Below are 27,714 nucleotides of genomic sequence, written 5' to 3' on the forward strand. Positions count from 1 at the left end.
TTTTTGTATAATTTATATGATATTTAATATATAGATAAAAAATATGTTATTTAATTATAAAATTAATATAATATTAAATTAACAATCTAGATACCCGCATAACTAATATAAATTATGAGAAATATACATATTATTTTATAAAAAATAAAATAACTACATAAATTTCATTCATAACTAACATATATATATATATATATAAAATATAATACTATATAAATTTACTTAAAACTAAAATTATTAATATCCGTGTAATTCTAAGGGGTACCTCAGAGCACCAAGTTGGAAGTTACATAACCCTACACTGTAAAAAGAAAAATTCTGTTTATATGACCTCTGATATTTTTATATGGAAATTGTCCTATATTAAAAGGACAACACTTTTTTTTAGGGACCATGTCCACGTGTCAACTGAATGGGACAGAGCTTGTCCACTTTTGTCGAGAATTTACCCATTTTTCTACCTAAATATTGGCCATAGAACACTACTAGAAACTTCTTTTAATTTTGCGTCTACTCTCACTTGTAGTTGAAATTAGTGACTTAAGATTAGATTCATGTTAAAGTAGAACAACTTCACTATCATAACAAGTGAACGATTTTAAAGCAACACGAGTGTTTTTTAATGGTTCATATTTGATACAAATAATCGTGGTGGAATCAAGACACGAGCATTATCACATTTCAAATAAATAGAACTGTTCAGAAATAGTATAATAGTTTTTTTTTAAAAAAAATATAAAACTAGTGAGATTCAAGACACGAGCATTATCACATTTCAAATAAGAGAAATCACTGTGCTACAATAACTTATTGTGTTAAAAGTATTCAAAATATGTTATTTAATCATCTCGTGTATCATTTTACTTCTATATATTATATTTTTTTCGATGAAGGATGTCTAATTAAACACCCAAACTATCATGTATCTACACCACTAATGACAAATCTGAAATTTAATTATAAATGCGTAAATTTAATATATATATTTGTAATAGCTACACGTAATTCTCAACAAAGAATGTGGAGCGGACCACCCTTTGCTTGGCTCCGCCAATATGATTAAGGGGTGGGACAAATGGAGCAGACAAATGAAACACCATAAACATAAAGATGATTTAATCATCTACAAAACATATTTTTTAAAGGAAATAAAGTTTCTTTTGAAATGCTTAAATTTGAATATAATCTAATTTTTTATTTAGTCAAATTTAAAATATACCAAAAAGCAAAATATGATTGTCCAAAATGATATTATTATTATTTTTTTTGACGCACATATTTTCCTATGATACACACATAATATTGCTATTTAAATCTCATGTAAGAGCGAGCATAGCGTTCTTAATTATTCATCGATCCATAAATATTTGACAGGTACACTAAAAATAAGTATTTATTATTAATTATTAATTTAAATAATCAAAAAAAATTATTTTATTCAATTAAAAAGTTATGTAGATTTTTAATATTTTTATTATAATAATGTTATATTAGTCAAATTGCATCTTGTATTTAAATTTTTTTTGAAGGAAGTGAATGACTTTACCTGATAAACAATTGTGGATGGGAAGTAAAAAGATTATAAAAAAAAAAAGTTTTTTTTAAGATTATCCAAGATATTTTAAATACTTCCTCTGGATTTTTTTATGAATACGGTCAATATTACTATTTATTAGCGGTTTCATATGACGCCATATTTGTTAAAATTCAAAGTGTTCGGTAACTCCACAGTGCCCATAAAAAACCATGGGTTCAGTTCCAAAATCTGCCTATAAAATACCTTTTTGATTGCTACGCAATTAAGTTGGCTAAAATAATATGTCTCAATCTTACAACTTTGAATCCTACCCTCCTTTATTTCGACCATCGCCAAACATCTCTCAAATTCAAGAATCTGATGAAACAGAGTCGTCACTTTTATTAGACTCTTATATCCCCGTTATTGATTATTTCAAACGCACAGCTCCAATAATAACGACAACAAAATATCAAGATGTTAGCGAAGACGGAAATTTAATCAGTGAAGCTTGTAGAGATTGGGGATTATTCCGATTGGTGAACCATGGAATTCCATTTAGTTTATTGAACCAAATTGAAGAACATGCTAAAAAACTCTTTTCTTTGCCCTATGAAACAAAAAAGGCCTTTTTTGCTAGTAGCAGCAGCAGCAATTTTGTTAGCCCCATCTCTTATTTTTGGGGCTCCCCTGCTCTATCACCCTCTGGTGCGGCGCTAGCGCCGAAAAATAGCGAACAACAAAATAACAACCACACCCTGCAATGGATGGAAGGATTCAACGTTTCATTAGCTCAATTATCAAATATTCACTATCAAGATTTATTGCTCGAAACTTTCAGGTTCTCATCTTCTGCTTCTTGTTTTTTTTTTTTGCGTAAATTTTACTTGTAGGAAAAATCAAACTCATATTGCACTATTGATTTACTTGACAGTTAGTTAAATCAACGAGACCTTTTCAATGTCGATGAGCCGTATAACCGGATTTGAAGTTTATGATTCTTAATTCGAATATTATTTTATTTGATAAAATTTTCAAATATATCATAACAGAACTTCTTTTTAACATCCGCCCGCCTCTGTTTTAAAGTAGTATGGTTCGGCTAGCAGCTGTTTTGGCTAAAGACAAGCTAAAATTCTGAAAATGATTCCTTCATATAATTTTTTGTTTTATTCTTGTTGATGAAACTTATATAGTTCCTTTTTGTTTTTTTTCTCATCCAAAATTTCATTTTCGCTTTCAAATTAGTTCTACACGTGAATTCAGTATTTAAATACGATAATGAGTTCAACTTTTAAGAATTATAACATTAATTTCTACCATATTGGTAGAATTTTATAATACTTATATTTTATTAAAATTTTAATAAAAAGGTTCAAATGAATTTGAAGACAAAAAAATTATATCTGCCCCCGAGCACTCCCTCACGTTCCACCTCCTTTTCCTCGTTTTTATTAAAAATAAAATTGCTTCTAATATGATTCAAGGGTCATCGATAAAAATATCAAAAAATAAAAATTAATATCAGTCATTTTCGAAGAAAAAGACTGAGATAACGACAGTGGTGGACGCGACCAAAATTTTAAATATTGATAGTGGACAAATTTAATAAATTAATTAGTTATACTGTTACGTCCATTTTTCTGGACGTATCTTTTTTTCGGCCGACTACTCCGTAATTAGTGCTTTAATTTTATGTGTGGAGAGGCCTGTTATATTATATTTAAAAGAGAGATACTTTTATCATCAAAGTTCTGAAATTATTTTTTACCGCAATGCTGAATTAAGATGGCAAATAAAGACCCTTTCTTTTTTTCATATTTAGAAGAAATTCAGATAAAATTTTTGATTAAAAATAAAATGGTATACGGCACTTTATTATAATTCTGGTTGAATGTTTCGATTTATTTTTAGTATATAGCTCGTCTTTTCTCTCATCTCTGATTTTATAATAACGTATAATTCTGTAATATTTATTTGATTCATACGTTGTATCACATATTTGATGGTAACTAATTAAATTAGTATGTGCACTCACAAACGCTAAGAGAGTGTACTGTTTGGAAAAGTAAAATATATTTATTTTTAATTTTTTAAAAATATATTAAAATATTTATTATTATGACTTATAATATTTTTATTTAATTCTTAAATACGTAACTATTTTTCCATATTTTTATCTCTAAGTGATAGAATATAGATAGCCTTTCCTAGCGGGCCTGTCTCCCATCATTTTCGAAGTTAGTTATACTAACATTACTATTTCACATAACAAAAATACTGTTGATCTAATAATAGTTATTTACTATTTATATAAAATATATTTTTATAAATTATAAATATAATAATAATTTTACTATATCACTTTTTAAATATAATATATTTTGAAAAGTATAATATGAAAATTGATTATAATTAATGACAAAAATAAATAAGAAATTAAGTATAAAATTATTAATTAATTATATAAAGTGGATAATTATTGTTGGACATCTATTTTTAGGATAATAAATAAATATTGTTAAACGTAAGGAGTAATACAATAAATAAAATTTAAGTGTAAAATTATTTCAAATAAATATTGTTTAATATTCTAAAATAATATAGTGGATAATTATTATTGGACAGAGTGAATAATTTTTTATTATATTTAAAAATGAGTTAAATTTAACCTACCTTATCCTTAGTGCCATTTTTCACGGAGCCACTCACAAGTCACAAGCATGTCGTGTAATTGCTTGATAACGTGTGCCTTGTCTTATTTATATCATGTAAAAATAAAAAAATAAAGAGGTTGTCTTTTTTACTATTCTTATTACCTATTTTCTATTGAGTAAACCATATGCTACTTCGTCCCTTTTTATTTGATATAATTTTGTTTTTACTCTTCGTCCCTTTTTATTTAATATAATTTTATTTTTCTAGAATCAAATAATAAAATATATTATTAGTATTTTTTGTATAATTTTTAAAATTTAAATAATTAAATTTTTATAATTAAATCTATTTTTAAAAATTAATTAAATTGACTTTTTAAATTATAAACATATTTTCGTATCAAATCAATTTAATGGAAAAACACATTTTAAAAAAAATGTTTTCACTGAAATATTGGGTTGCTTCCAATTGTTTTCGTGTTAAGCACTACTTTCTTACTAGTTCATCAAAATATTTGAGGGATATCCACTAAACATTTTTTCAATAGAAAATTTCATTGGCAAAATTAGAATATTCTTTGTTATAATCTATATGACATTTTATGTTTTTCGAGAGTTAAATAGTTTAATTTTAATTGAAAATTTGCTAATGAAATTTATATGAAAATATATAAAGATCACGAAATTGACTGATAAAACTTTTATTAGTACATAATTATTAATCAAAGTAATGTATTGTATTACATCAACAGATGTTTGCTAGAAGAATATGGTAAGGAGCTTTGTAGGTTGGCTACTGAAATATTCAAAATTTTGGGACCATTTGAGTCAAATTATATGTCCCTAGAGACTGGTTTATTAAGGGTATATCGTTACCCAAGATGCCTAGAGCCAGAAAGAACATGGGGAATTGACACACACACAGATAGCTCAGTACTTTCTATAATTCACCAAGATGATGTTGGTGGACTTCAAGTTTACAAAGATCATCAATGGATTGATGTCAATCCTCTCCCTAATACTCTTATTGTCAATATTGGTGACATGTTGCAGGTACGTACCTACTATTTTTTTTATCTTCATTTCATGTTGTTGATTCAGAATTTGAAGTTCATGCCTAATATTATAACAGAGTTGGTTAATTAATTACGATTTAGATTTGTCATGCATTTTATTTTAGTGTTTCTATGAAGTAAGAATGTATAGTGTTCGAGGGTATGTTGCTCATTTCTTTAAAAAGGTCATCAGGTGTGTGTCTGATCCTTCAAAAAATAATTCATTTTTTAAGAATCTAACATGATTGTTACACATCTTTTTGAAAAGTCTGAACAACTTTATCGTGAGATGAGATACCTACTTCGATGCTACCTCGCACAAGTGCAAGTATAAATAAATACCTATAAGAACGGAGCCACAACCTCAGCTAGGGGTTTCGTAGAGCCCAGTAGTCTAGGCTTCAACCTTGTATTTGTAACAACAAAAAATTAAAATTATGTGATAGGTATAAATAATATATATTTAAAATTAAGTAAACCAAAAAAGATTTTAATATATATGAATCCATAAATTAAAAATCATAGTTCTATTTCTAAACTTAGAATGGTTCTTTATAACGTCGAGATTTTGACATATAAGATTTCATAATTCTCGATTTATTCCATTAGTTACTAGGTTATATAATTGAGCGGTTGGGTTTTATAATTTTATGTTCATTGCAGAGTCTTTTTTTTAAATCATAATATTGTATTAAAAAAAATGAAAACTTTCATCTTATAGGGTGTAATTTATTAGACTGGCATTTTAACTTATATACTCTTTTTTAATCATAAAGTACATTCCGGAAATTAATTAAAAAGAAGTCAGAATACGATGAGATTTAGTATTACCAACCATGATCTGATCATTAAATAATCTATTCATCATGGATTAATTTAGTGGACTGACGATTTCATATATACTATACAGTATTTATTAATCATATAATTTTGTTTCACCGACTATGATTACATTAATTAAATCCTTTTCTCATTATAGTACAATTTAGTGAACTGACAATTTAACCTATAGTAGAGTGTTTTGTATCATATAGTAATATTTTCCTTAAAATTATCGAGAGAAGAGTCTTACCAACCACACTAACTTGTAACTTTTTTATTGATCTAGGGTCGGGATTCACATTAGCTAGTGATCATATTGTACATTTTTTGGTTGATAGCAAAATCTAACTTAGCATAATTACGAGGTTTCAAATTTAAAATTCAGTGAAGATAAATAAAAATATCAAGAGATTTTTAAGTTATCAGGTTTTTTTTGTTAATGAAAGGTAATAGATATTTTATAAAATTAATTAAGGTACGCGAAAGTTGAGCTAGATAGCACTGTTATAAAAAAAAGATTTATAACTCAAAGGTGTGTAAAAGCTGACACGAACTCTCTAGAGTCATTAAAAAATAATTTATAACCCAGCAGTAGGACAAAGTATAAAAAAAATACTCCCTCCGTTTCCTATTAGTTGTATATATAATAGATGTTGAATTTTCTAGACTTTGTTCGTGTCTATTTCTTTATATTTTGAACCATTTAACAAAAATTCTGACTCTATTACTGCTATCTGCGCGTAAAACATGAATTCTTATTGTGTTGTGTTTGGCTTTTTGTAAAATTGCAGGCAATGAGTGATGATAGATATATGAGTGTGAAGCATAGAGTGAAGGTGAATAGACACAAGGAGAGAATATCAATTGGTTATTTTGTGTTCCCTGATGAAGATACTATCATTCAAAGCACAAAGTACAACCCTTTCAGCTACGCAGATTTTCGAGCACAAGTTCAACATGATTTGAAAACACTAGGCCTCAAAACTGGCCTTCAAAAATTTAAATTTAGTTAACTATCTTTATTTTGAAAGGAAAATTAAAAAATAAATTTAAAAAATGGGGAAACAAATTAATCAGTTCTGTATCTTTAGTTGACTGTAATTTGTAAAAGGTACTAATTAAACTTTAGTTCAAGTTTTTCTTTTTCTTGTTTATTCCTTCCCTATTATGAAGAAATTATAGGTAGTTGATTTACATTCTTTACTTCTATTTTCGATTCTTTGTTATATTTTTTTTAGTATGTAGTAATGTTTTTTATTTGTTTAACAAGTATTTATTTAATTTTAAACTTTTCGTTTGAACATGTCACTTCTCTAACACTATCAGAAGTTACCAAAAAAATTCTCGTTTTTTTTTAAACTTCATGTTCATTCAATAGAACAAGTCAAATAAATTTTAATTATTTCGTTTCAGTTTGTTAGTGTCGCTTAGATTATGTAGAAAGTATAAGAGGAGACATTTTGTGAGATGAAAATTACTTATTTTGTCGACTTTTTGATTGTCATTTTGAGCTATTCGAAAGTAAATTTGATTAATTTTTAAAATTAAATTATATTATATTAATTTGATATTTAAAAAAAAATAATATTCAAAAACTATAAGAATAATATTATGAATAGTAATTTTTTACATATCAATGTGATTGAAATAATATATCGTGAAATATCTGTCAAAGTTATTATTATTTGATTCTAAAAAAAATTATCACAATTAAAATTAAAATTAGACGTAGGAAGTAAAAAGATTAGGTATGAGAATTATATGTTCCATTCTTACAATTGATATCTTTTTTAATTCTTAAATCTGATATACACTTAAGAATAAATAAATAAATAAATAAATTATTTCTGTAATATTAAAAAAGTTGATTATTTATGTAAATTTAACTTTTTAGAAAGAGAACTGTCTTTACCACGTAATTTTTCCAAACATGTTAAATGGATTCAGAAGGCCCATTTAAGCTGCTATTGGAGGCTAGAAGCCCACTAGATTTCTACAATTGGTAATAATGAATAGGAAAAATTCAGGCAAACATATTTTATGAAATTATATTTTGTAGGTATAGTTTAAATAATTACATTTTATGGGTATAGTTTAGTTTGTTAAGTGACTTCAAATTTGTATAAAAGGTTTTTTTAATTAAATTTATACAAAAAATTATTTTTTAAGAAATGGTAACAGTAGCACAAAAGATGGTAACAATAAATTCACATAATTTCCATGATTTAAGCAAACCATTCAAAATCAAATATTTTCCCAAAGAAAGAATTCTAAAGCTATAGAAAGACAATACCAGTTCAAGTTTTGGTATATATATTACAGTTATAGATGTGCATCTGTGATTTCAAGTTTTTTTTTAAAAAAAATATTAATGATTAAATTGATTGTATAATATTCATTTGTTAATTGTATATATAGTAAGCTTGAAATCTGTTTTTACATTTGAGTGTGTAACGTTTATATATACAATATTTTATTAAGGTTCATAATTTTTTGTATATATCGACGAATTTGTATAATGTATTATAATTTTGTATATGTATTATAGAGTGATTTTAACAAATTTCTTCTATAGAAAATTAAATAATTGTATACAAATAGATATTGCCTCATAAGACTTTGTATACATTACCCTAATATTCAACCCACTATATACTTAACTTTAGTAATTTATATACAACTAATAAAATATACAATTAAGACCTGTTTCATAATACTTTGTATATATTACCTTAATATACAACCCCCTATATACTTTGTAATTTGTCTAAACGACTTTGTATATACTACATTAATATACAAACTTGATATATACTTAACTCCAGTATTTTGTATATAACTACTAAAATATAAATTATAATATACAATTATAAATTAGGCATATTCCTATAACAAAATACAATTGATTTTTGTATATATATACAAAAAAAAAGAGCCTTTAAGATACAAATTCACTACTACCCCCTATTAACTTAGTATACTAGTCATTATATACATAAATTAAAGAATCTGTATAAACTAATCGAATATACAGATCCGTACAATAACTAATGGAATATACATATAACTAAGGGAAGATACGTATAACTAAACATGTGTGTATTAAACATGCAATATACTATATACAATTATGTGAATATACAAACATTACTTAAACAAACAATTTTTGTATATCGACACATAAATAACAAAATATTCTATCTAAAATTGTGTTTTAAGCCACTACCTCATGATCTTGATGTTCTTCGGATCCGTCAATTTTAGATTCACTCTCCTCTGAATCACTGGTTAGTTTTTTCTTCTTTGTTCTTTCTTCGACAATTTTAATACCTCTAGCTATGACATTGTTAACAACATACATATACAATTGTTGAATAATGAAAGTTGAATAATGAAAAAATAAAAACAATTGATACACGCCTAGATTTTAGGGGTTACCTGCGAAAGTTGAATTGAGAAAGTGATTTTTTTTGTTTGAAATTCAAAATTGGATAGAAGGAGTGATTATAGGAGAAAGGGGTGGAATATAAATAGGAGAGATAATATTGATTTGTATAAAATTATATATAAAATCAAAATAAAAATTTTTTACGGTTGATTTAGGAATAGGTGATGGATCCCATTAATTATGGCAAAAAAAAAAACTATAATCATAGAAAGTAAATAAATTAAACTATATTCTTATTATATAATTACTTAAGGATGTTTGCCATCCTAGGTAATTTTCCTATAATTAATGTAGCCATTCTAGGGATGATCTTTAAAATATAGCCAACTTTTTAAGCATTTAAAATTTAACCATAATTCTTAAATTTCATGACCCTCGAGACGTTTCGTCCTAAAGTTCTTTTTTTTTTTGGTCAATTCAAACTGTAGAACACGTTTTATTTTGTTTTAAGTTCAAACTTTTAGGACAATATATTTTAAAGTATTGTTTTGTTTCCAATTCTTTCTTCTATGGACTAAAAAATATAATTATTGACGAAAAATCTATGAAAAGATGATAAGATAAAAAACTAAATATTGATGTTGATGAATTGTATTACGTAAATTTTTAATAACTAAGATGATAAGACAAAAAATAAGAATCTTACTGTAAATATTAATGTTGGATAGGAGAATCAGGAACTCAATTCCTTAAATGATTGTCAAAATTTAGGAAATTACCTTGAATTGACATTTATATTTAATTTAAAATCAAAATATCGCTCAATTTCTATTTTCCTTCAAATATACTTGACAGTTCAAAACTCTCACTCTTTCCTAGTTGACATAACTTGTCATTAATTTTTTTAATAATAGATAACTTTAATTCGTTAAAATAATTTAACTAGAATAATATATATATATATATATATATATATATATATATGTATGTATGTATGTTAGTGTATTAAGAATAAATCTTCATAAAAAATCTTTTTTATTATAATTAAATTTTTATTTTTTTATATTACGAAAAAAGCTTTTTAAAACAAACAATAATATCATTAATTTTGAATACTTATAAACATAAACATTCAAGAAAAATACCATTGTGTTAATCACTCATGAATACTATCTTAGGGCCCGTTTGGATGGGCTTAATAAAAGCAGCTTTAAAAAAGTACTTTTGAAAGTGCTGAAACTTATTTTTAAAATAAGCAGTTATGCGTTTGGATAAAAGTGCTGAAGTTAAAAAAAAAGTTGTTGATGTGTTTGGCAAATAAGTGCTGATAAACAGCTTTTTAAATCAAAATGTTTGAAATACCCTTAAAAGTTGTTAACATAATAAAAGTTAATTAATTTATATTTTACAGTCATAAATAATTATATTTTGCTATCATTCACATATTTCTTTCTCATCACAAATTATTTATAAGAGGAATATAAACTTATTATAGATTTTAAAGATATATAATTTGAATAGATTAAAGAACGATTTAAGATTTTATTTTAGTTTCATCCATAGGTAGTAATAATTGTCTATCATTCACATATTTCTTTATTATCACAATTTATTTATAAGAGGAATATAAATTTTTATTTAAGTTATATGTGCAACTTATTTTACATTTTAATAATATATAATTTGAATAGATCACTTGAAAGATTTAAGATTTATTTTATTTTCATTCATTAGTAATAGTAATTGTCTATCATCCACACGTGAAAAGGGAAAAATAGAAGAAAGAGATGTTAGGGTTATGTGGGTAATTTGGAGATTGTATAAAAATATTAAGAGCAAAAAGGTAAAAATGTAGTCAACTTAAAACAGCTTATAAGCTGGAAAAAAAAAAACACCCCTACCCCAGCTTTTAACTTTTGACTGAAAATAAGTTTTTTTTAACTTAAAATAAGCTGTTTTGAGTATTGTCAAACAGCTAAATAAGTCAAAATCCAGCTTTCAAGTCAGTTTGACCAGCTTTTAAGCTGAGCCAAACAGGCTCTTATATCAATCAATTATACATTTTTCGTCAAATGGATTTGACCCACGAGGCCGGCCCAATCCAACCCTTGAATTAAGTGGGGTTGGACCTAATTGATGGATTATTCATATAGAGAGGTCAAACCTAAATCATCCTAGTTCGAGAATCATGGATAAATCCTAGGAGAGTAGAATCAAGGGATCAACAGAATTGTACCTCAATTTATCTTGATCAATAAAATTTGTGTTTCTTCATATTTTATTTGTATGGTTTATTAATTTTCCATATGTTTAAAATTTGTTGCAAACACTTACGTTGACTATTATGTATTTTGATAAGCATTTATCGAAGTGTTAGATTCATAAATGTATTTTTATAAGTATTCGATGAAGTGTGTGATTGATAAATGAAAATCTGTGTGTATTGATGTCCAGTTCATAGACGTCAACATTCGATTCTCTTAGATACTCCTTCTAAGAGAATAACACTGTTTATTTTTTGGTTGAAAGGTCTATTCGTCCCAACCCGTGACCCGCTTAGAGCTGGGTTGGGCCGCTATTTTATTGACCCTTTAAGTAAAAGGATTAGCCCGCCCCATTACATTTAATTCTCTAGCCCATTAGAGTTGGATTGAGTTAGGTTGGGCCAACCCATTTTAACAACTTTAATTACATAAAATTAAGGCCAAAGTCATATGCGGCCACTCAAACTTGTCCCGATTATTCATTTAGACACCTGAACTAGGACTTATACCTATTGAACACCTAAATTATCAAGAAATGTGTCTATTAAACACAAAATGCTGATGTGGCAAAGTAAGTGTATCTCACTGCTGCTGAGTGCGTGAATGCATTTTTTTATTTATTTTTTTAAATATTTATACCTACTTTGTTGACACTTGGAATGCATTGACTAAATATATATAAAAAAATTAATTTAATTAAGCATAAATCTTTTAAATCATAAAAAAAAAAAAACCCACACTCATCTTCCTTCAACCCACCATTTTAAAAACTTCAAATTTCTCTGAAACATTTGGAGTTAAAAATTGACCAATATCTGTACTTTTTTATTTTCAATAACTCCAATTGAGCAACTATCACCATTCATAAACTTATTAGAAATGCTATAAAATATTTGATATAATTTTAATTTCTCTTTGTTGTCGATTTTAAAATAATTTATCAAGGTCGATTATATTTATAAAATCGGAATAGTCGTCAAAGGAATAACATATAATGAAGAAAATGAAATGAAAGAGAAAAACATTTGGTGGATGAATTCGAAATGAGATGGGGTTAGGTATTTTTTTTTTGTTATGAAGAGGAATGGTGATTATGGAACAAGAGAGAAGAAGAAGAGAAGAAGAAGAGAATAAGATGAAGAAAAAAGGGCACTAAGTTAGATGGGATGGGGTTAGGTGGTGGTGAGGGGAAAAATTTTATTTTTTAATTAATTTAATTTTTTATATATTATTAAATGAAGGAAAATATTCTTTATTTTTTAAAATTAAATTAATGGGCCCATGTGCCACGTGTCGTAGTTCTATTCGTACTTTTTGTCAAGATAAAGAGTGTGCATTACACGCACAATATTTGTAAAGATAGTTGTTATTTTATGTTCAATAGATAAATATTTATTAATATTAAAGTGTCTAATAGATAAGAGTCTCAGTTGAGGTGTCTAAATGAATTATGCGGACAACTTTAAGGGGCTATCGATGACTTAAGCCTAAAATTAATTGTGTATTATGAAATTAATACTTATACTACTCCCTCCGTCCATAATTGTTTATCATGTTAAGGTTACGCACACCCCTCAAGAAAAATTTAATACAATGTGTGATTTTACTAATATAACCCTACTATACCAACAATATCAAAAGTCTACATAACATTTCAATTGAACTACACTATCATTAAGGGAAAATTTGAAAAAAAGTGACTAATTATTTCTTAATTATTTAAATTGATAATTAATTTAAACATATATTTTTAGTATACCTGCCAAACAATTGTGGATAAAGCGATTATTTTTTTTAGAAAAATAGAAAGTATATGTTTTAATGCAATATAGACATTGTCAGAGAAATCATTGTACTGAGCTTCTTAGGTTGTACTTGTACAAAAGCATCAGTGTTCTAATCAAACGAAAATTTTTATTTTGTCCGACGCACGCTTAGAGTTAGTTGTGTGAGTGACTCTTTGGCTGCCATTTATATATTGTGAATTTATAATTTATTTATTTTAATTTTTTACTTCTTTCTCCTTTAATTTTAATGTTTTCTTTGTATTTTTTCTTTCTGTTCAGAATATTATTTTTTTCTCAGCTCTTAACTATTAAAGTAAATTATTGAGAAACTTTGGATTTAAAAGTTAATGGAAAAAAAAATACTTAAGAAAAAAGTACAATAATATATCAGAACTCAAATTTATTTTAATATTATTGAGAAATTTTGGATTTAAAAGTTAATGGGAAAAAAACTATTTAAGAAAAAATTACAATAATATGTAAGAACTCAAAAAGATAATGAATTTGAATAATATACTTTGGATTTTAAAAGTGATGGAAAAAAATTACAACAATATGTTACAACTCAGAAAAAATTAAAAAATCATTTTTAATGGATTTAAAGAAATTGATGATAGTGAAACTATTAATTAAATTAAATTTTGACGAATAAAGTAGGAATTCATATAATCAACTATTTGAATTATTGAAATTCAATCGGCCTTTTTTATTACTCAATCATATTTAAATATACAATTTAATTTTAATTAATTAAATTTTGACCTTTTCTTTTTGGGGTGTAAAAATATATACTATCAAAATTAGAATACTGTTAGAGGTGTCAAATCAAAAAATCAGTCATGCATACTCTCAAAATCATAATTGGATTCTGAAATATATTATGTTTATTTTATAAGAAATTAACAAATTATGTTGTAAGTATATTATAATGTATAATAAATATATTCTCTATCGATAAAACTTGTATTATATATAAATAATAGATTATTCTTTAATACTAACTTGACTATGATTTTAGACATCAGCCTATTTGATTATTTAAAAAAAAATCCATTTATCAATAATTAATAATATCTAACTTCAATATGAAGTGGGGGCCCAATAAAATAATTGAAAAGGACCTCACATATTTGCCTTAATTATGTGAGACAAATATTCCCTCCACATTTTACATCTATAAAATCTAAACGTACATCACTCTGGCATTAAAAAAACATTATTTGTCTCAAATTATTTGAGTTATTTTTTTAACTCCCTCTATCCCACAATATTTTATTAGTTTATCAAGTATATTTTGTAAATCTAAATTTGACTAATAGTCTAGTCAATATTGAGTGTCATTGAAGTTTTACATACTCTTTAAGAAATTTAATGAGTTTATCAGAAAATCATTTAAAGAAGGATAAATATATTAAAAAAATTAAGAATTTCCTAAACTTTTGAAAAGTTCATTTATTTGAACTAAAAAAAATCATCAACATTGCACTCAATATGGACTAGAATGAGTAATATTTATATTGTTGTATCATAATGAGAATAATATTGAAAAACAATAATATTTTTGTGAAAACAATTAAGTGCTGAAAATAATTAATGTGTTTGGTAAATTTGCTGAAAAAGTAAAAGGATCAAAAGTAAAAAATTCAATTAATTGAAAATTTAATGTGATTAGTCAAATATAGTAAAGACTAAATAAAAAATTTATACCAAAAGTAGTCATTAAAAGTAGCATAGGTAATATGATTGGTATTTTCAATGAGAACTAGTACTACTATTATTAACTCTTTCTAATAATTGCTCTTCTAATTATTTGTCCGAATTTTTTACACGTTTTTGAAAATAAATTAAAATAATTTTGATTATTTTAATAATACCTTTTTCTTGGATATTTATTGCAGTACTTTTTAGAATATACTCTGCACTTCTAAAAGATTAATTTTATTTTTATTTTTAAAATAAAAAATAATCCAAGATGACTATTTTTTAGAAATAAGAAAAAGAGCATATTATATTAGAAGAGAATTTCCGTAAATGATTACGAAGGGGCTTAAATAGGGAAACTATTTAATCCTTTTCTAACTCAAGATTATATAATAGGCAAGAGTTTGATATATCTCTTAACTTTTATTATTTAGGGTAGATATATTCTTTATAAGAGAGTTTAGTTGATGTATAATTTACTGTTATATGAATGACTTACATATGCCCTTATCGTCATAAAAGAAGCTCATGTTACTTATCATGTAACAGAAATGAAAAAAATCGTTTTAAATTTATTTTTTTTACTTGAAATTTTATCAAAATTCATATAGGGGTATACATACGATTCTTCTAGCAAAGTTCAAATTACATTTTAATCTTTTTTCTGTGCAAAACTTTTTTTTAACATCTTTAATTGTCATTTTTCGAGTTCCTAATTCTTTTTTCATTCATTCTTTCGTTCTTTAGTGTAAGAAAAAAATTTAGAAGTAATTTTTTGGGCTATATTGTAATTTAATTTTTGAATATGTAATTTTTCTTAAAAAAAGGGAATTTTATAATAATTTTTACAAGAAAATTAGTAAAATATAAATAAACTTGACCGTCAAAATATTAATTTAAGTTAGTCGTTGAAACAAAAAAGTAAAAAATTTGTGAGAAGGATCAATTATACGCATATTGATTATATTTTTTTCAAAAAATAATTTTAAAAATTAAATTTAAATTAAATTTTTTCATTCCCGTTAGAGGAAAATAGTATATGTGTGTATTTGATAACACTAAGGGAATATATGAGCTATTTTCATAACAAGGGGTATAAATGATTCAATCTCATAATAAGGGGTATGTATGAACCACTTTCATAAAAAATAAGGTTCACCCAAAAAATTGTCCAATTACGGTAATTTCATAACTAAAGCGATGTCTTTGAACTTTGATTGCGCTCAAACACAAACTAAGTAAGATTTTCAAAGCGAGTATCGAAAACCAAACAAAAAAACAGAAAACCAAATTATAAGATTCGCGCCAAATATTTAAGGCCGTTAAGTTTATAACTACTATTCTGACTCTGCTCAGGACAAAGCGCGAGTCCAAACTAACTAACTGAAAATAAAACGGTAAACAGGAAAAAAATATATAATAAGATTCGCGCCAAATTATTTAAGTTCGTTAAATTTATAACTACTATTATGACTCTGCCCCTGATGAGCGCGAATCTAGACGAATTAAAAGTTTCAAAACAAGTATCGAAACTAAAAACAATAAGCAAAAAAATATACTACTAGGTTCGCGCCAAATATTATTAAATTTTCGTTAAATTCACAACCACCACTACAAATCTGCTCTGAACAACGCAAATCTAAGTTGATCAAAATCTCGAAATAAATACCGAAAATCATACTTATAAAACATAACATATCAAACTTATATAGTACAAATATATAATTTCTCTTTTGGGATATACAACAAAAATGAAGGTCTTGCATGTTAAGTCCTTTCAAATATATATGTTTAAAGGAGAAAACCGGAAGAACAAAACAGAGTGTACTAATAGTTTTTCCCTTTTATCTTACAATTTGGAAAGAAAGAGACAAAATGTAACCCGACAAATTCGCGATTGAATTAAAACCATTAGCTTAAGGTTTTTTTTTTTTTTAAATTTTTATTTTTATACAATATATAAAAATATAAATCGATACTAAATTTGGAAAACTGATAGTGTAACTGATAAACCCCACCACTCCCCTATCACTTCCAGAGGAAGTTTTACTCTTCAATGGCGGCAGAACCTGGGCGAGTTCTGAGGAAAAGAAAACTCAAAGTTGACAGAGGAGCACATCGGAAATTAGGTGTTGATCAAAAAGTTGAGGTGATTAAGATGCTCTGTTTTTTTTTTTGTTTTGTTTTTTTTCATTTCTGTTTTGGTTTTGAATCGATCTAAGCATCTGAATTTTGTTTTGTTTCAGTTCAGATATGTTTTCTTCTTTGTTGGAAATGAAAGATTAATCAGTAAAAAGAATGGTTTGATCAACATTTTTGTTTAATTAGAATTTTGGGTTAAACAAATGAGGTTTGATTCTTGATAAATGTTTGTATATGTATATGGTGTATAAAATGAGGGCCGATTGAATTTTGGGTTTTGAGTTCTGAATTTTAGGTTTCATTGGTTATAACGTTTCGTTAAAAATTGCTTCTTTAAGTTGATTTTGATTTACCCACATTGGTGTTTTATCTATACATCTTTTTTTGTCTATGTACATTTGTATAACAGCTTGTTGAAAGTGGGATTTTTTATTCTTTTGTAAAATTTGGTTTAATGTTTCATGGATGTGAAGGAGACTGGAATGATTAGATAGAACTTGTCAAAGGAGTTTAATTCTTTGGGGTTTCATTGTGTTTATAAAGTTCAATTGCCTCTTTCGCTGTTTGTTTAGTCGAGGGTCTTTTGGTCTGAGACCTCAATTGTGGGATTAGACTGAGTTTCTGTTATTGTTGTTGTTGTTGATTGTGCATACAAATGTTTTGGGTGTTTTGAAGGCTGTAAAGTGTGTGTGATGGGTCAAGATTGTTTTTTCATGGCCTCAACCTTTTCACCTCATTTATTACTGCATTGTGGTTTATGCAGGTGAAGAGTCTTGAAGATGGATTTTTGGGTTCGTGGCATTTGGGTACTGTGATTAGTTGTAGTGATTTGATTCGTGAGGTTCAATATGATTTTATATGGTCAGACCAGGGCTCTGACAAATTGGTTGAAGTGGTAAACGTATCTCCAATAATTGAAGGGTTATTACCTGTTGATGAACGGCCAGCTCATCAATGTGGTATGATCAGACCATCACCGCCCCCTTGTGAACTTGACAGCTGGCCTTATGGTCAGTGTGTCGATTGCTTCTACCAAGATGCATGGTGGGAGGGTGTATTATTTGACCGTGAGGAAGGTCATGAGGAGAGAAAGGTCTTCTTCCCAGAATTGGGTGATGAAATGAAGGCAAAGCTAGGCGACTTGCGCATATCTCAAGACTGGGATGAGATAACGGAGGAATGGAAAATCCGTGGATCATGGTCATTTCTTCAAGTGGTTGAAGAAATTGAGAAACTAAACCCACTCTTAGTTTCGGTTAAACAAATTTGGTATGAAGTGCAGCTGAAGGATGATTTTGATGAACATCTCAAGCAGTGGACATCTTCTTCGAAAGATATTTGGAGGAAACTGGTGAAGGAAGTTGTGCATGACAGTACCAAGTTAACTGTCAAGCATTATCTTTCTGAACTGAACTCCTTACAGATCATCGGAGAGGGATGTCAGTTGCTCGAATTTTCAGAATCTGCTTTTATAGCTGAACTGAACCCTGAAGTGTACTTTGCACCCTTTACTGAAGCTGCTTATACATTAGATAGTTCGGCCACACTGCCTATGGATCAGGATCTTTCCAATCTTCAACCTGTAGAAAAGCAACTTGTTTCGGAGGAGTCTGCACCTGCCGCAGAGGATGTTCAAATGACTGGTAATGATAATTGTAGTTCATTTCCTCCTTGCTAAAAAGAAGATTTGTCTGTATCACTACATGATTTCTATGTTTTACTTCTGCCAATTGATGATATTGCAGGTATTTTGTCCAGTACCGAGAGTGAACTACCTACTTTGGCGAAAGCTAAGCGTGGTAGGGGGAGACCTCGAAAAGTCAAGAAGATATTCAAGGGGCGGACCCAAGTTACTGAACCTGACTCTTGTCGAGAGGCGAACTCAACAAAAGCAATTAAGGAGAAGATATTCGACGATGTTTCCCCTCTTCAGCAGCCTGTGGATCAGGATGTTCCTAATCTTCATCAGCCTTTGGATCAGGATATTTCTGACCTTCAGCCATTAGAGAAGCAACTTGTTCCGGAGGAGTCTGCACCTGCCACAGAGGATGATCTATTAAGTGGTATTGATATTTATAGTTCATTTCCTCCAAGAATATTCCTCTGTATCACCACACATAATGTCTATGTTTTACTTCTGCCTATTGACGACTTTGCAGGTATTTTATCAAACACCAAGAGTCAGCCACTGACTATTGCGAATTCTAAGGCTTGCAGAGGGAGATCTCGTACAAAGAGGAAGATATATGACAGGCAGACTGTGGTTGGTGAACCTGCCTCTTGTCGAGAGGCAAACTTGACAAAAACAATTAAGGAGAAGATATTCGAGGATGATTCCCCTCTTCAGCAGCCTATGGATCAGGATGTTCCTAATCTTCAACAGCCTTTGGATCAGGATATTTCAGATCTTCAGCCATTAGAGAAGCAACTTGTTTCGGAGGAGTCTGCACCTGCCGCAGAGGATGTTCAAGTGACTGGTAATGATAATTGTAGTTCATTTCCTCCTTGCTAAAAATAAGATTTGTCTGTATCACTACATGATTTCTATGTTTTACTTCTGCCAATTGATGACATTTCAGGTATTTTGTCCAGTACTGAGAGTGAACTACCAACTTTGGCGAAAGCTAAACGTGGTAGGGGGAGACCTCGAAAAGTCAAGAAGATATTCAAGGGGCGGACCCGGGTTGGTGAACCTGACTCTTGTCGAGAGGCGAACTCAACAAAAACAATTAAGGAGAAGATATTCAAGGATGTTTCCCCTCTTCAGCAGCCTGTGAATCAGGATGCTCCTAATCTTCAACAGCCTTTGGATCAGGATATTTCAGATCTTCAGCCATTAGAGAAGCAACTTGTTTCGGAGGAGTCTGCACCTGCCGCAGAGGATGATCTATTGAGTGGTATTGATATTTATAGTTCATTTCCTCCTAGAATATTCCTCTGTATCACCACATAATGTCTATGTTTTACTTCTGCCTATTGACGACTTTGCAGGTATTTTATCAAACACCAAGAGTCGGCCACTGACTATTGCGAATTCTAAGGCTTGCAGAGGGAGATCTCGTACAAAGAGGAAGATATATGACAGGCAGACTGTGGTTGGTGAACCTGCCTTTTGTCGAGAGGCAAACTTGACAAAAACAATTAAGAAGAAGATATTCGAGGATGTTTCCCCTCTTCAGCAGCCTATGGATCAGGATGTTCCTAATCTTCAACAGCCTTTGGATCAGGATATTTCAAATCTTCAGCCATTAGAGGAGCAACTTGTTTCGGAGGAGTCTGCACCTGCCGCAGAGGATGTTCAAATGACTGGTAATGATAATTGTAGTTCATTTCCTCGCTAAAAATAAGATTCGTCTGTATCACTACATGATTTCTATGTTTTACTTCTGCCAATTGATGACATTTCAGGTATTTTGTCCAGTACCGAGAGTGAACTACCGACTTTGGCGAAAGCTAAGCGTGGTAGGGGGAGACCTCGAAAAGTCAAGAAGATATTCAAGGGGCGGACCCGGGTTGGTGAACCTGACTCTTGTCGAGAGGCGAACTCAACAAAAACAATTAAGGAGAAGATATTCGAGGATGTTTCCCCTCTTCAGCAGCCGCTGGATCAGGATGTACCTAATCTTCAACAGCCTTTGGATCAGGATATTTCAGATCTTCAGCCATCAGAGAAGCAACTTGTTTCGGAGGAGTCTGCACCTGCTGCAGAGGATGATCTATTGAGTGGTATTGATATTTATAGTTCATTTCCTCCTAGAATATTCCTCTGTATCACCACATAATGTCTATATTTTACTTCTGCCTATTGACGACTTTGCAGGTATTTTATCAAACACCAAGAGTCGACCACTGACTATTGTGAATTCTAAGGCTTGCAGAGGGAGACCTCGTACAAAGAGGAATATATATGACGAGCAGACTGTGGTTGGTGAACCTGCCTCTTGCCTAGACACAACCTCAACAGAAACATTTAACAAGCTGCCTAGTGATGAGACTGCAGGTATTTTGTCTAGTACCACACAGACTTTGGAGAATTCTAAGCCTCGCAGAGGGAGACCTCCTAAAAGGATGAAGACATTGGGTAAACCTGACTCTTGCCCAGAAGCAACCCTGATAAAAGAATTAAAGAAGCCGACTAGTCATCAGATTGCTGGTATTTTGTCCAATGGCAAGTGTGTGAATTCTAAGAGTCGCAGGGGAAGACTTGCTATAAAGAAGAAATTTGTTAGGCAGTTACTGTTTGGTGAACCTGACCCTCACCTAAAAGTAATAACTAAGTGTATGCCATCTATGTCCTCCATACAAGAATTTAAGGATCATCTGTTATGGACGGGCTGGAAATTTGATGTCAACAAGGTGGGTGGTGAGACTAAGAATAGTTATGTTGCTCCAAATGGAACGGTATGTGCATCAATTAACGAAATTTGCCAGGTGTTGGAAGCGTCAAAAATATGTGAGGTGGTTCCCCCAGTTGAACAAAGTAGTTTACATGGTGACACTGATAACTCCACCCAGTCTCCTTGCATGGAAAGACCAACATGCAGAGAGGTGCCTGAGTTGCACAAAGAAACACTTGCTGCGACTACAGAAATAAGTATTCAGCCTGCGAGAACAAGCATTCAGAGAGGTGACACTGATAACTCCACCCAGTCTCCTTGCATGGAAAGACCAACATGCAGAGAGGTGCCTGAGTTGCACAAAGAAACACCTGCTGAGACTGAAGAAATAAGTATTCAGCCTGCGAGAACAAGCATTCAGAGAGGTGACACTGATAACTCCACCCAGTCTCCTTGCATGGAAAGACCAACATGCAGAGAGGTGCCTGAGTTGCACAAAGAAACACCTGCTGAGACTGAAGAAAGAAGTATTCAGCCTGCGAGAACAGGCACTCAGAGAGGTGACACTGATAACTCCACCCAGTCTCCTTGCATGGAAAGACCAACAAGCAGAGAGGTGCCTGAGTTGCATAAAGAAACAATTTCTGAGACTGAAGAAAGAGGAATTCAGCTTGAAAAAGAGCTTGAAGAAGCAGAGATTCCGCAGCAAGAAACAGGAAATCATAACGAAGAAATAAATACGGAGCCTGAAGAACCAATGATTGAGCCTGAAATCTGCCGCCAAGCTGTAATTGACTATTGTTTACCGAAATCTCACACTTCTGCCTATCAGAAGTCCTATAGAAATGGGGTGAAGATACGGGATACAGCCCTAAAGGCTAAGACATACCTAGTTGCAAATGGATGGAAATTAATTCCTCTTGGGAACAATGACCAGAGAATTCGTTACCTTCCTCCAGAAGGAGAAAAGCCTTTTCTGTCTTTTCGGGGAGCTTGCAATTGGTGTGTGCAAAAGTGGAAAGCTGAAAGCCACTTACCTTCTTCCCAGTCAGCAGTGGTGGATAAACCTCTGATCTCCATTTTAAGAGAATCAAGGAAGAAGAGAAAGCATGCAGATGTAAAATCCAAGTCTTCTCTCAAAAAAGGAGATGGTGATATGCGATCAAGCAAAAGAGCTCGAAAGGTTGCTCCTTCCTCCTCAAATCAAATACCTCGGACAGTTTTATCTTGGTTGATAGACAAAAATGTGGTCCTGCCACGTGCTAAGGTAAAATATTGCGAATTGAAGAATGGTAATCCGATGGCACAAGGGCGGATAACTCGTGAAGGGATCAAATGCAACTGCTGCCAAAAAATATTTGGTCTTCGTAACTTTGAAGCTCATGCTGGGAGCATCTGTAATAGACCTTCAGCAAATATATATTTGGAGGATGGAAGGTCTCTTCTCGAGTGTCAAATGCAGATGAAACGCAAACATAGTACAGAAAACAAAGAGAGTAGCCATTTTACCGAAAATGACTATATATGTTCTGTGTGTCATTATGGTGGTGACTTAATACTCTGTGATGGATGCCCTTCTTCATTTCATCCTGATTGCCTTGGGATTAAGGTATCTCTTCCATACTGTTTATTGTATTTCTTTTTCTTAATCTTCAATCAAAAAGCTAATTGCTTTATTTTGCAATTGTTTAAACAGGAGGTTCCAAATGGTGACTGGTTTTGCCCATCATGCTGTTGTAAAGTGTGTGGTGAGAGCAGATTTGATAAAGACAGAAAACAATTTACAGATAACACCCTTCTCATTTGTTGTCAGTGTAACCATAAATGTGAGTAACTATTTGATCTTTCTTATATGTTCCAACAATATTTTGTAATCTTTCCAGTATAATCCCGTGACGTGTTTGAGCTCTTCTATACCGATTAATACTTGATTCCATGCAGATCATGCTCGGTGTGTGAGAAACAACGGTCTTGAAAAACTGGATGATTTTCCTGTAGGAAATTGGTTGTGTAACAAAAGTTGTAAGCTGGTAATTGAAGTGTGCTTTCCTTACAGGGCATTTTTAAGTCGTTGAGAAGTTTATAGAATGCACTTTTAGGAAAACGTGCAATGATATGAATGCTATATTTGGTTGTGAAGCATAGTGATTACATGCTTAACTAGTGCCATTTACATTTTCAGTGGATTTTCAACTATGAGACATTTTATCAGAGACTTTTTTTTTCCAGATATGTTTGGGTATGCGTCAGCTCCTGAAGAAATCGGTTATAGTGGGTAATGATGACCTCACCTGGAGACTGTTGAAATATACAGAACCTGATGACGAGTCCAGTGTGGAGATCTATAGCCGACTTTGTGTCGCTTTGAATATGATGCACGACAGCTTTGAACCAGTCAAAGAACGTCTCACAGGGAGAGACATTGCAGAAGATGTCATATTTAGTAGATGGTAAGATTCATAGTTTCAAGAGAAGTCAGTCTAGTATTCTGATGTTATCTATTCAGCACCATATTAGTGCTCCACTTTTAATTTTAACCATTTACTTATCACACATTTGGGTTCAGCTTCATAATTGACTTTATCAAAAAATGGAAGGGCACTAACTATTTCAACTAAACACCAACAAAATCTGAAATTGCAGGTCCGAGCTGAACCGGTTAAATTTCCAAGGCTTCTACACCGTACTATTGGAAAGAAATGACGAACTCATTTCAGTAGGGACTGTAAGGTACTCCCGGGTTTTATATTCTCAGGACGAACTGCCACTAGTTCTGTTTTCCTTGTTAACTTCTCCATGATTCTAAAAGTGATAAACAAATTTTTCACACTAATTATGTACTTTTACTGTCATTTCAAAGGGTTTATGGAGAAAAAGTGGCAGAGATCCCACTTGTTGCAACACAATTTAAGCACCGCCGACTTGGAATGTGTCGCATTTTATTTAATGAGCTTGAAAAGGTATGCATTTTATTTGTTTGGAAATAAATATTTGTTATCTCATGATTAAAAGAATCTCAAAGGTTTCACGTTCAACTTAGTGACTAGTTTCTTCTTTTGTTTCATTTCTGTCCAGACACTCGCGGGATTGGGAGTTCAGAGGCTTGTATTGCCAGCTGTCCCTGGTGTCCTCAACACATGGACCAAAAAATTTGGTTTCTCAGTGGTGGGACAATCAGAGAGGGCGAATTTCTTCGACTACACCTTCCTAGATTTCCAGGGCACTATAATGTGCCAGAAAGTCCTTGAAAGGACCCCCGCTGAAGACAATGTTGTTGTTTCCGAGGTGTTTCAAGCGACACAAGTTGAGGGTTGCGCAACTGTGGACCAAGGTTCAGTCCTATACATACTCATGTCATTCCATAGAAATAAATTTCTTAGTTATTGGATCCTTGTCATAATTAACCATCATTTGTTATTTTTAACAGGTTAACCAACAAGCTTGATCAACCTTAGCAGCCTACCTTGCCAGTGATGATCGCAATGATAGTGGCCTGGTAAAATGCTACAAGCTGAGTCGGACCTACCTTGCCGTGTATAAAGCAAGTTTTTTTTCAGAAGGGGTGATACTCAACAGTGAGCTGGTGAAAAGGTTGAACCAGCAGAGGAGCTGTGTGTACCTATCTCTTAAAGGATAGTGTTATTTAAGAAACTTGGATATTTGTACTCAGGTTTAATATTTAGTTTCCCTCCGAGGGAATTTATTGAGACTGTGATATGTGTAAAGCTGATTAGATTAGTTCAATTTGGCTTCAGCAGCTTTTGTATTGTTCCTAATAGTATCATACATAGAGCCAGTTTTTCATTTGCTTTCATATATGTTGTTTTGCCTAGAACAGAGTTTTTCTCTTGACTGCTAATACTATAACTGCAAAACTTTTGCTGAGATGCAAGTTGTAACCAAGGTTACGTACAATAGGCCGTTGTGGTAGTGTCTCTCCCCCCGCCCCCAGACCGTTGTGGTAGAGTCCCTCCCCTGCCCCCGCCCCGTGCATAAGTCAAGCTTAGTGCAGTGTGCTGTCTTTTTTAATCTAGAATATAATTTCTACTGTTCTAGTATTGAAAGTTAATTGTATTGGTTCACTAACCTTCGCCAATTACATTGGCGGACCAGGAGAAGCAATTTGCTGGGCTCCGTTCTTCTTCATTCTGAATCCTGCAAGCAATTTGCAGGGGAGAGTTCAGTATCTATCTATCAATTCGATCAAATAAAACTGCGCCATTTATAGATATTGAAATGAATACCTTCCCCGCTCTCCTCCGTTCTTCCTCAATTTAGATCCTGAATCTAAATTCTCCTTGATGCTTAGTAGCAAGCAAATTGCAGAGAACAGTTTCATATCTATCAATTCCATTAATTACTCTGAGAAATTGTCATGGTTTAAAGACATTGAAACCAACACCGTCCCATTCTCCCTCCGTTCTTCTTCAGTCTAGATTCTCCTCTCCGTTCTTCCGTGTAGTAGCAAGCAATTTACCAGTGAGAGTTTCGTATCTATCAAGTCGATCAAATAGACTAAGCAATCATCACCGTATATGGATATTGAAATAAACCTCTTCCTCATCTAATAGCAATTAGTTTGGTTTACACTCCCCTTCGTTTCAACTTCAAACATCCAAATTTTCAAGTTTCAACTTCATAATCTACCACAAAAAAGTGAGAGATCTGCCTAACCCGTGACACTCTGCTCCATTTCTTCTGTGTTATTCAGAGCAACATTATCCTCTTTCTGGTTTAGCCTTTAACAAGACAATAACAGGAAACGCAAACGTCTCTGTCAAGTAGGGTAAACAAACACCTATGAAGCTTTCTATTAAGTTTTTTTTTTTTTTAACTTTGAAGAGAAAGTTACTGTATTTCTATCTTGTTTTACGTAAAATATACACTACTACTATTACGAAATAAATATTTTTTTGGAAACGTGAAAAATCAAAATTTCCAGCTAATATGATGAATCCTCCAAAAAATGTCTCCTTTTTTGGTACATTTTAAAATCAAAATAGCTTGAAAATTGAAGTTTTTCCTAGTTAAAATATTCAGATTCGGATATTATCAACTTAAGTACTTAACAGTTAATATTGAAGATAGATTAACATGGGTTTTCTGTTAGTTTTCACTCGGTGTTTTTAAATATATTATTTTTATATTCTATCATAGTGAAAAAAGAAAGGTGATTTCCATTCTAACTCGATAAAACTCAATATGTATTGATTTAAATACTAAGATAATTTATGTTACTTCTTTGACTCAAAAATTTAAGGGCAACTTTCACATATAGCAAACAAAAAAATCATATTTGTATAATATAGCAAACTTTGCATAATTGCGCTCCATAGCAAACATAAAAACTGTATAATTCGCTATACATATAAAAGTGTATAATTCGCTGGCCTAAATTGTATAATTCGCTGGCCTATTTCGCTGCAATTGTATAATTAGCTTTGCATACAGTTGAATCGAATTAAAATGTATGTATATTGCATAATTATAAGTGTATAACAAGAAGATATATGTTTTTCTCGCTTTATACAAAAATAGAAACACAATATATACACTTTTGTTGTATAAAGTTAGAAAAAATTGTATTTCACTGCAATTGTATAATTCTTTGACCTTTTTCTCTGCAATATTTGAAGTAAAATGTTTGTAAATTATATAATTAAGTGTATAACACGAAGATATACATTTTTGCATGTGTATATACAATTTTCTCTCGCTTTATACAAAACAGAAACAGAAATTATACACTTCTGTGTATAAAGCGAGAGAGGCGAGAATGGGAGAGTGGCGAGCGAGACTTCTGGGAGAGAGACGCCTGGCAAATTTTTGCCAATGTTTGCTATGGAGCACAATTAAATCAAACCTTAGCTATTCAATTTAATTTAGGTTATTAGTTTGCTATTTTATACCATTTTCCAAAATTTAATTTGAAAGATTCGACAAGGAGACATACAATATTAAAATAGGTATGATGTTTTGTTTGTTATAGAAGTAAAGCAAAGAACATTTAACCATTCACATATTTCCTTTTTTCGTTTTTTAAAG

The 27,714-nt window shown here is 30.6% G+C and overlaps 2 protein-coding genes across 2 annotated transcripts; both read left to right on the top strand.

The window, feature by feature from the left end:
* Positions 1 to 1,682: 1,682 nt before the first annotated feature.
* LOC101256685 (gibberellin 2-beta-dioxygenase 8) lies at positions 1,683 to 7,244 on the top strand. Its single transcript, XM_004242471.5, has 3 exons — positions 1,683 to 2,357; positions 4,926 to 5,226; positions 6,842 to 7,244. The coding sequence occupies exons 1-3, from the start codon at positions 1,819 to 1,821 to the stop codon at positions 7,061 to 7,063; spliced, it is 1,062 nt and encodes a 353-aa protein (XP_004242519.1). The 5' UTR covers positions 1,683 to 1,818; the 3' UTR covers positions 7,064 to 7,244.
* A 9,874-nt stretch (positions 7,245 to 17,118) lies between these two features.
* Positions 17,119 to 26,395, top strand: LOC101245266 (uncharacterized). The gene is made up of 14 exons (XM_069299760.1): positions 17,119 to 18,975; positions 19,078 to 19,395; positions 19,492 to 19,809; positions 19,912 to 20,229; positions 20,324 to 20,641; positions 20,741 to 21,058; positions 21,153 to 23,278; positions 23,366 to 23,495; positions 23,611 to 23,699; positions 23,899 to 24,119; positions 24,313 to 24,399; positions 24,530 to 24,629; positions 24,745 to 25,000; positions 25,097 to 26,395. The coding sequence occupies exons 1-14, from the start codon at positions 18,090 to 18,092 to the stop codon at positions 25,099 to 25,101; spliced, it is 5,490 nt and encodes a 1,829-aa protein (XP_069155861.1). The 5' UTR covers positions 17,119 to 18,089; the 3' UTR covers positions 25,102 to 26,395.
* The last annotated feature ends 1,319 nt before the right edge of the window (positions 26,396 to 27,714 follow it).

Source organism: Solanum lycopersicum, chromosome 6 (assembly GCF_036512215.1).
Source record: "Solanum lycopersicum chromosome 6, SLM_r2.1".
NCBI lineage: Eukaryota > Viridiplantae > Streptophyta > Magnoliopsida > Solanales > Solanaceae > Solanum > Solanum lycopersicum.